The sequence below is a fragment of the Arachis ipaensis genome, chromosome B06, assembly GCF_000816755.2.
Source record: "Arachis ipaensis cultivar K30076 chromosome B06, Araip1.1, whole genome shotgun sequence".
Taxonomy (NCBI): domain Eukaryota; kingdom Viridiplantae; phylum Streptophyta; class Magnoliopsida; order Fabales; family Fabaceae; genus Arachis; species Arachis ipaensis.
In genome coordinates this window covers 2,063,912-2,073,295 of record NC_029790.2, presented here as the reverse complement: position 1 = coordinate 2,073,295, position 9,384 = coordinate 2,063,912, and the positions used below count along the sequence as shown (strand labels likewise).

General features: G+C 36.3%; 3 protein-coding genes across 5 annotated transcripts; all 3 read left to right on the top strand.

The window, feature by feature from the left end:
- Positions 2,474–6,526, top strand: LOC107647871. Of its 3 annotated transcripts, XR_001621662.2 has the most exons (7): positions 2,474–2,648; positions 2,745–2,799; positions 2,878–3,012; positions 4,836–4,926; positions 5,629–5,719; positions 6,104–6,218; positions 6,399–6,526. XR_001621662.2 is itself a non-coding variant. In XM_021103703.1 (5 exons), the coding sequence occupies exons 1-5, from the start codon at positions 2,506–2,508 to the stop codon at positions 6,401–6,403; spliced, it is 453 nt and encodes a 150-aa protein (XP_020959362.1). In that variant the 5' UTR covers positions 2,474–2,505; the 3' UTR covers positions 6,404–6,526. The 3 variants fall into 3 exon arrangements, 2 of the variants coding, with proteins under 2 accessions (XP_020959362.1, XP_016207405.1); XM_021103703.1 differs by lacking the exons at positions 4,836–4,926; positions 5,629–5,719; XM_016351919.1 differs by lacking the exons at positions 5,629–5,719; positions 6,104–6,218; positions 6,399–6,526 and having other exon boundaries at positions 4,836–5,166.
- On the top strand, positions 6,612–7,675 carry LOC107646207 (pre-mRNA-splicing factor ATP-dependent RNA helicase DEAH7-like). The gene is made up of 5 exons (XM_021104763.1): positions 6,612–6,758; positions 6,847–7,076; positions 7,161–7,337; positions 7,525–7,603; positions 7,659–7,675. The coding sequence occupies exons 2-5, from the start codon at positions 6,906–6,908 to the stop codon at positions 7,673–7,675; spliced, it is 444 nt and encodes a 147-aa protein (XP_020960422.1). The 5' UTR covers positions 6,612–6,758; positions 6,847–6,905.
- Positions 7,668–8,172, top strand: LOC110263091 (pre-mRNA-splicing factor ATP-dependent RNA helicase DEAH7-like). Its single transcript, XM_021103702.1, has 2 exons — positions 7,668–7,867; positions 7,994–8,172. The coding sequence occupies exons 1-2, from the start codon at positions 7,675–7,677 to the stop codon at positions 8,143–8,145; spliced, it is 345 nt and encodes a 114-aa protein (XP_020959361.1). The 5' UTR covers positions 7,668–7,674; the 3' UTR covers positions 8,146–8,172.

Genomic DNA, 9,384 nt, shown 5'->3' with positions numbered 1-9,384 from the left:
CTAACATTCCTCCCTCAAACTTAGTAGTGGATTTTGAATCACTCTAAGTTTGAATTTGAACTTATTAAACAAACTAATAGAAAGAGGCTTAGTAAATGTATCAGTCACTTGATCAGTGGCAGGTATATTGATAACATACAATTTTTTACTGTTAACTCTATCACGTAGGAAATGCAAATCAAGCTCTAAATGCTTGCATCGGCTGTGAAGAACAGGATTTGCTGCCAACAAACACGCACTTTGGCTATCCGAATAAATAGTGGGAGGGATAAGCTGCGAGATACAAAGTTCTTGCAACAACTGCTGCAACAAGATGAGTTCTTCTTGAGCAGTGGCAAGTGCTCGATACTATGCCTCTGTAGACCTAGACACCTTAGACTGCTTGTCACTCTTCCTACATATTATGAGAACTATCATATAACAAAGAGGAACCTATAGTAGGGACAGAAATACCTTGACCATTACCCACAAAGAGATCAAGACCTTGAGCATTATTGGTGGCAGTCATAAGATTGTTGCGATCATTAGTCACGCAGTGGCTTGCACCCGAATCAGGGTACCATGAAGATTCTGCCACAGAGGACGATGATGGTGCAGTGTAATATGCGCGAGGTTGGTGAAAATTGGAAGATGGTGGTGGTGGGACATAATTGCCAAAGGGGATTTGAGCGGCATTTTGAGAAGAGTTATTCTGGAAACTTTGGTCAAAACGGAAGTAACATGTTTGCACAACATGGCCAAGGCGGCCACAAGGCGTGGAGAGGAAAATCTTCCCCCTCTTCCAAATCTACCACCTCTGGCACGACGAACAAACGTGCCTCTACCATTATTGGGAAAGAACATGGATGACTGAGTTAAATTCGCCATGGGTATACCAGTTTCTGGTCACTTAAAGCGATCTAGCATATCTTCATATGCTAGCAAAAATGATTCTGCTTCAACTACAATAAAGGAAGATAACCTAGACATAACGGATGAGATATAACCTGAGAATTCTTCTGGAAGACCATAAAGAATAATTTGGATATGGTCATCATCAGGAGGTTGATATCCAATTGAGAAGAGTGCATCAACAAGCTTTTGAATTTTCTGAAGATATTTTTTCTCTGAACCAGTTTTTCTTACAGATCGCAGCTGTGACTTGAGACTTTGAATTCTGGTCTTGGATGTGGTAGTGAAGTAGGACTGAATGATGATCCATGCCTCATAAAACTAGGTGCATTGAACAATTCTGTTCTTGAACAAATCGGAAATTGAGGCAAGAATCCAAGTGAGAAGGGCAATATCCTTCTTCTTCCATTCCTTGAAAGTTTGCGATTCAGTGTTTGCGACTTTTTCGGCATCAATACTAAATCTTGAAGGGACTTTAGATCCATCGAGATGATCTTGCAACTCAAGAAGCTCAATCGTGAGAAGAACTTGTTGAGACCAACTAGAAAAATTATTTTTCGCCAATTTATCAATTAGAGGAACCAGGGAAACTTTGTTAAAATTGTCAGCAAGAATTAACGCCATTAATGAAAAATGATGAAGGAAATACAAATACAGATATTGAAGAACAAAGAGAAGAATAGATGATTACGGGAAGAATGAAAAAATTTTATGAGAATTCAGGCTCTTGATACTATATTAGGGTTGTACCAAGAAGCATAAAAGAGAATAGAGAGAGAACAGAGAAGGAGTAATGACTGAAATGAATTATATCACTCAAAGAACTTGGGCCTAGCTAGTTTATATAACATACACCCTTAGTAGACCTGAGAGAGTTAATTAATTCCTCTAAAAATTGAACAGTAAATTATATCTAACTCTATAACTATCTTACTCACTAACATGTAGTTAACTTTATGTACTTCTATTATAATTAATTATCATCAACATTAAACTAATAAAAAAATAATTTAGATAATACAATAACAGTCTATATGAATGCCAATCTTCCAACATATGGGATAAAGCAAAGAATAAAAGCCGATTCCATAGATCCTGAAAGAGTTAAGAGGCATTTGTTGGTTCTAGTTGAAGCTTTTGTGAAGCATTCACCTTTTCTTATTGCTTTGCTTCATGCTCTTGGAAAGAAATAGCTTCAGTTGCTTGATTGAGGAAATTAAATGTGTAGGCGATCTGGTTCTAAAACATCACCTATAACTAATTTTACTAGTGATTAAAATTAAATATTGTTTAAATTATATTATTTAAAATTATTTTTAGATAAATAATTATAAAAAAGGATATGAATGTAAACTTCGAGTAATTAGTGAATAATTAACTAATAAATTAATTATTAATCAAATAAATAAAAAAATAAAATTTTATAATTTAATATGATAGAGAAAATTAAAACAAAAATTTTGACACTAATTTCAAAGAATTTAGCCCAAAATTGAGCCAAACGGACCTAACCGAGCCCAGAATGGGCCCAAGGCCAACCTAAGCCCACAATACATAAGAGGATCAGCTCTTCTTCTTTCCCAAATAAGAGAAATACGATGAAAGCAAAGGGAAATGAGAAGAACACAAGTGAAATACCCCAAATCCTCACTCAAACTTCATTCCGCCATAACTTTCGATCCGGAGCTTCGATTAACGAGCCGTCAGCGGTCACGTGTTTGTCTCGGAATCCTCTACGAAACCCACCCAACAATTTGGTAAGGAATCAGCTTTTTCTCTCCCAATATCTCTCTCCTTAAATTCGAAAATGTTAGGTTCTTGGGCTTTGAGATTTTGTGATTTAATGATGTTAGGTGTGCTCAAGTAGTGCGGAATCACTGGGCCTTGTCCCAATTCCCTGTGGGTAAGGTGAGGAATCTTTAAACCTTGTGAAATTGTGTATATAGCAAACCCTATATTGATTTAGTGGTGTTTATATGATATTAGATGAAATTATATGTATTGGTGGCAAATTTGTGGAGTTGGAAGCTAAATTTTCTGTTTGGAAATATTCGGAGCTTTGGGTTTTATGGAACGGTGGTCATTTGTGGCGTTCCGAGCTTAGGGGAGAATTCGGCCAAGGTATGGTTTAGGTTTCACATATTTAATATATAATGTTTTGTGAAAACTTATGCTAGATGACCATAGGATAGGTTGAAATATATGAGTATATTTAATACTTAGTAACCTTGAATAGAATTGTGATATGGATTTGGTGTTGTTGGATGGATGTTGAATTGATGATTGTTGGTTTTATGACATGAATGTCTATGCTTAGAATAAGTATACCATGATTTAATTGATGCATTTGAAGGATTGATGTATGATATTGTTAAATGAAATTAAGGTATGATAACATGTGATGGTTGTTGTGGTGTTAAGGAAGGTGTACTGTATTGATGAATTAGGGGTATGGTAAGTTGGAGTGAAGTTGTTCTTTGAGAAAATTGAGGTTTTGAATTTGGTGAAAAATTAGTTTTTGGTCAAATTTTGGCGAGCTATAATTTGGCTTCCAACCCTCCAAATGATTTTAAATTTATTTTATATAAAAATTGGGTCCGTGAAGTTTACGCCGTTTAAAGAACGGAAGAAAAAGGATTCAAAACGAAAAAGTTATGCGCGTCGGAAGTTTGAAGTTAAAAACTGAAAATCTGCAGCTTTTGAAACTTAGTGAAATTTTTGGAAAAACGCATGTCCACGCGTACGCGTGACATGGAATTTTTGCGTACGCATATACCCCCTTCACGGACAAATACTACTGCCTGGTTTACATGCGTACGCGTAATCAGGGGATGCGTACGCGTCTTGGCCTAAACGCGTATCGACGCGTACGCGTGACCCACGCGTACCTATTTCAGCAAAATTGTATTTTATGTTTCCAAGCCTAATTTCAAACTTCTAAACCTCCGTTTTCATTCTTTTAGCCTAAACTATAGTAGTAAGTCTAGTAATGAGCTGAAGTTAGGAAAATGTGATAACTTGAGGGTGAAGTAATAATCTTAAATGATGAATTAGGTACAGATTGCGATGATATGAGGTGTATGTATGAGACCATGATAAACTATGGCTATAAAGAATGAATGTAAGGAAATGATAATGATATATGATGAGATTTGAGATGACTGTGTGTGGCCATAATGGTCGAGATGTGTGTGTGGCCGAAACGGTTGAGATGGCAAGGTCTGGGTGTGATCCCGCTTGCGTTTTAACTTGAAAATGTATTCGGATGGCAAGTTGAGGATGGAAGTTCCCTCTCTTGTCGTGATGAGGGTGTGGTGAAGGTGAAAAGGCACACTCCTTCGATGTAGAAAGACACACTCCTTCGTATCTCCTCCAGGAGAAGGTGGAAAGGCACACTCATTCGATGTGGAAAGGTACTCTCCTTCGTTTATGATCCTCTTGGAGATGCGCAACCTAGAGACAAATATCTGGGTTAGCTACCAGATGTGTCGGGTTCTGACAAAGTAACCGATGCGTGAGCTCACGGCTAGTAGGAAAGGCATGCATCATATGGATTTGTCTGTTTGCTTTGGTTTACTTTCTTGGGATTGCCTACTTGTTATTTCATGCTTAACTGCTATATGTTCTATTTGTTGTATCTGTATTCTACTTGCATTTACTTTGTTTGCTTTGTTTGCCTGTGTGGATCTTCTGGTATTTTAGAGGGAAGTTAAGGAAGGAGAATAATTGAGGGTTTTAGTGAGAGTTGAGTTAGAATGGAGAACCTTAGTGGACCACCCTGATTATGGCTTTTGTATTTGAATTCTTTAAGTTTTATAATCAAGAGCGTCGGAGTTCTAAGATTGCCTTTGACTTTCCCGGGACCTTATTTATTATATATGTGGGCACCTTAACCATACTAAGAATTTCCGGTTTTCATTCCATACAATATTGTTGTTTTTCAGATTCAGGTTGAGAAGCACCACTCTGTATTCTGGAGACTCGGGTGAAGCGAAGAACTTTTGGGGCTCGGAGACGTATTTTGTTTATATTTATGTATGTATATAGATTCTCTACCTTGTATTTTATGTTTGTCCCTCTTAGAGGTTGACTCGGAGAAACAGGTTGTCATTTTCTACTTTGGGTCATTTTGGGATTCTCTTATATATATGTATGTATATACTTATTTGCTTTGGCCGGTTCTAGCTTCGCAAGCCGAGTCAGAAGCCTTGCTATATGTATCTTTGGATTTCTTCTCTCATATTTATCGCTTACGTGAGTGATGCGATTTTCTAGTTAACGCTTTGCTTAACTTTTCTTCACAGGCTTCTAGATAAAATTTCTTTCAACTATTATTACTTTTAGAGGTCGTAATACCTTGCCACCTCAGCTTTATGACTTAAGCATAAGACTTTGTGTGGTAGGGTGTTACATTATTGTATCAGAGCAGTTCGTTCCCGTAGAGCCTGGGGAATAGACTGACTATACTTCTGAGCATACTCTGGCTGTGTGTACATGCTATTTAGGATGTCTTCTTGACATATATAGCATAAATGTTCATGAGCATTACCTTTAGAGATTTGAAGCACTGGACTTTAGATATTAAGACTGATCACCTTAATATCAACTGTTCGGTGTGGACAAGACCCAAAGAGCGTCTCGTGGACGCGAGTAAAGTGATACGGTTGATGATATGGTGACTGGTGTACGAGCAATTGCTGAAGGAATGGAGTGGATAATAGAGGAATTATGATGTAGGTGGTAATGAATTTGGTGGTGAAAGATAACCAAGGGATTCACATGATGGTGATTCATATGGGACTCGTTCAAAGGAGCATCGGGTTCTGATGTAAGATTATTCTCTCTTTCTCTGGGTTTTCGCTTTCATATTTCATGGCCCTATTCCTTTTGCTCTTTTAGGAGAAATATTTAGTTTGTCATGATGTTGTCCTAGTGCCTAGTATATTTTTTGTGAAACTGACCCTTGAATGTATATTTGTTTTATGAAGAATATTTTTAGTCATTATTGAATATGCCAATGATTGCTTTTGTTAATCTCTCCAATAAATAATCAATACAATATTTTTCTGTCCAAAATAAGTGTTCCTACATTTTCACTGCTCAGTATTATATCACTTCTTACTGTTGCTTTCATCAGTTAGCAATTCTTGTTCAATTAAAATTTATTTTGAAGTTTTGCTGCATGTCTCGTTATGATATTTCAACTTTGAAGGTCCCTGCTTCACCTTCTGGATATGAAAGGGAGAATTATAGGAATGAGAGGAGGCATCACAGAGATGAGTCCAGAAGTGGTAGCAGAAGACTGCAACATGTTGACAATTTTGAAAGTAAGGAGCCTTATTTTGTGCTTAATAATATCTGTTTTGCCCTTGTTTAGTTGATAATTGATCTGAGATACTTTAAATAGATGATTTTAAGCTGATCACTAACAAAATGTCTAGAAAGGTTCCATGGTTTCATTATGGTCGTTTCTAATAATATGCATGTACATCTTGTCATGTGTTCAGGATGAAGTGACTGATAAGTCCGAGTTTGGCGAAGAACACAAGTATGAGATTACTGAAAGCATGCGCGCAGAGATGGAATATGATGCTGACCGGGCATGGTAATTATGATAATTAAACTTCATTTTGAGAAGTATCCATTTTGAGGTTGTGTTAAATCCTTGTATTTGACATGTGTGGTGTTAAGTTCTTGGAAAATAATTTGGTTCCTTTTCTATGCTAGCAAGAAATTGTCTCAGCTCACAGCTGATAATGCTCAATGGGAGGACAGACAACTGCTGAGATCAGGAGCCGTTAGAGGTACAGAGGTTCAGACTGAGTTTGATGATGAGGAAGAACGCAAAGTTATTCTTCTGGTGCATGGTAAATCTTCATCTGGCTAATTGATGTTTTATGCAGTTTGTATGGCATTCACCTCTTTATACTGATTATTTTTTACCAACATTCGCAGATACAAAACCTCCATTCCTTGATGGCAGAGTTGTCTTTACTAAGCAGGCAGAGCCAATTATGCCAATAAAAGATCCAACATCTGACATGGCTATAATTTCTCGTAAAGGATCTACTCTGGTCAGAGAAATACGTGAGAAACAGAGTTCAAATAAGTCTCGCCAACGTTTTTGGGAGCTTGCAGGCTCAAAACTTGGCGATATCTTAGGTGTTGAAAAGACAGCAGAACAGGTATTCTTCTGGAACAGTTGTGATCTTTGCTTTCTCTTACTGGTGTATAAAGACTTATCCTTTTTAAAATCCTTTCAAATGCAGATTGATGCAGACACTGCTACAGTGGGTGAACAGGGTGAAATAGATTTTAAGGAAGAAGCTAAGTTTTCACAGCATTTGAAAAAGGAAGAGGCTGTGAGTGATCTTGCCAAGTCAAAGAGTATTGCAGAGCAAAGGCAATATCTGCCCATTTTTTCAGTGCGAGATGACCTATTACAGGTTGGTTTTTTCTTTATTGTATGTGTATCTCATAATCAACTAAGAGAAAAAGTGGGAGATTAATATTAAAAATTGAATGTGGTACCCACAAAAACGTTTTGCCCTCTCACTTGTGAAGAAAGTGAGAAGCAAATAGAGCCAGTGGTTCATATATGTTGCAATAATTTGTTGATATACACTTGTGTAGGTAATTCGAGAAAATCAGATTGTGGATTGTGGTGGAGAAACAGGCTCAGGAAAGACAACCCAATTGACACAGGTGCATTGTCCTTTTCTTTTCTTTTCAATTATTTATTACATGATCATGTTTGTCCAATCAAGACAGAAATTGCTTTTGATGGGTGAACAGCTAGGGTGCCTTGAGGAGGTTCTGACGATTGTTTCCATGCTTTCAGTACCGTCAGTTTTCTTTAGACCCAAGGACCGAGCAGAGGAGAGTGATGCTGCACGCGAAAGATTTTTTGTGCCAGAATCTGATCACTTAACCCTGTACAATGTCTATCAGCAATGGAAACAGCATGATTACAGAGGTGACTGGTGTAATGATCATTTTTTGCATGTTAAAGGTCTAAGAAAGGCCAGAGAGGTGAGATCCCAGCTGCTTGATATTCTCAAGACACTGAAGATCTCTCTAACCACCTGTTGGCCTGATACAGACATAGTCAGAAAAGCAATTTGCTCAGCATACTTCCACAATGCAGCAAGATTAAAGGGTGTTGGAGAGTATGTCAACTGCCGGACTGGGATGCCGTGTCATCTACACCCCAGTAGCGCACTCTATGGCATGGGTCACTGGTTCAACCGATGAGTTACTGGTTGAACCGGTTGATCCGGTCCTATGTAAATAAAAAATAAAAAATAGTTAAAAGTTTAAAATTAAAATTTAAAATACATATTTTTACTAACATTGTAAAAATATCAAGTTATTTTAAAACAATATGAAATATGAACAATAAATATTTTATTATTTTTACACTATCATAAATAATTTTATTTTGTTTTTATATTAAAATAACTATTATTTTTAAATTTTAATTGCATAAATTTTAATAAGAAGTTTAGTGGTCTGGTGGTTGTAGAGTGTTTTTGTTTCCTTGAGGGCAAGGGTCCGAACCTTACCTCAAGCATTTTGGAAATATTTTCACTCCCAATAGTTCGGTCGGACCGGTTTGCACCAGTTCGATTCCTTGTACAGTCTAAACACCAAATTGGTATAGGATTCGGTTCATCGATTTTTCGGTTGAATCGGTCAGTCCGGTCCAATTTTTATAACAATGGTTTACCTTGTATTTTGTAATTTTTTTTTTTTTGTTAAAGTAGTAGTTTTAGTTATACCAATGAGGAATTAATTGGGATATTTGAAATTCGACCCAAAATCTAGTTTATTTTTTATACCGATCCTTCCTAATGTAATTGGGTTATAAGAATTTTACGGACCGATTTGCACCGGTTCGATTCCTTGTACAGTCTAAACACCAAATTGGTATAGGATTCGGTTTACCGATTTTTCGGTTGAATCGGCCAGTCCGGTCCAATTTTTATAACAATGGTTTACCTTGTATTTTGTAATTTTTTTTTTGTTAAAGTAGTAGTTTTAGTTATACCAATGAGGAATTAATTGGGATATTTGAAATTCGACCCAAATATAGTTTATTTTTTATACCGATCCTTCCTAATGTAATTGGGTTATAAGAATTTTACCAATAATATAAAATTAGGTTATAGAAAAATCTTAAGACTTAGATGTAATAAAACTAAAGAGGTTTTTAGGTTGTTCTTTTCAATACCAAAAAAATATAAACTTATTTAGGTGACTTTCAATCAGCCCAAACACAAATTATAAAAATAATTAAAATGATTCAAATTTAGAGTTTGTATGGTCACTTAGCAAATTTCATCCTACATCACCCATAAGTTAACAAGATAACAAATAGTTGAAAAGTTTGACAAAAAAAAAACAAAAAATTTTTTTTTTTTTTTTGTTAAAGTAGTAGTTTTGGTTATACCAATGAGGTATTAATTGGGATATTTGAAATCTGACCCAAAA

What these genes read in the sequence shown, in the direction of transcription:
- LOC107647871 (XM_021103703.1), top strand. Translation starts at nt 2,506, where the DNA reads ATGAGAAGAACACAAGTGAAATACCCCAAATCCTCACTCAAACTTCAT. An exon ending in GAAACCCACCCAACAATTTG is followed by an intron (nt 2,649 to 2,744) that starts GTAAGGAATCAG and finishes TAATGATGTTAG; the next exon opens with GTGTGCTCAAGTAGTGCGGA. An exon ending in TAGGGGAGAATTCGGCCAAG is followed by an intron (nt 3,013 to 6,103) that starts GTATGGTTTAGG and finishes TCAACTTTGAAG; the next exon opens with GTCCCTGCTTCACCTTCTGG.
- LOC107646207 (XM_021104763.1), top strand. Translation starts at nt 6,906, where the DNA reads ATGCCAATAAAAGATCCAACATCTGACATGGCTATAATTTCTCGTAAA. An exon ending in TTGAAAAGACAGCAGAACAG is followed by an intron (nt 7,077 to 7,160) that starts GTATTCTTCTGG and finishes TTTCAAATGCAG; the next exon opens with ATTGATGCAGACACTGCTAC. An exon ending in TGCGAGATGACCTATTACAG is followed by an intron (nt 7,338 to 7,524) that starts GTTGGTTTTTTC and finishes ACACTTGTGTAG; the next exon opens with GTAATTCGAGAAAATCAGAT.
- LOC110263091 (XM_021103702.1), top strand. Translation starts at nt 7,675, where the DNA reads ATGGGTGAACAGCTAGGGTGCCTTGAGGAGGTTCTGACGATTGTTTCC. An exon ending in GAAACAGCATGATTACAGAG is followed by an intron (nt 7,868 to 7,993) that starts GTGACTGGTGTA and finishes GGCCTGATACAG; the next exon opens with ACATAGTCAGAAAAGCAATT.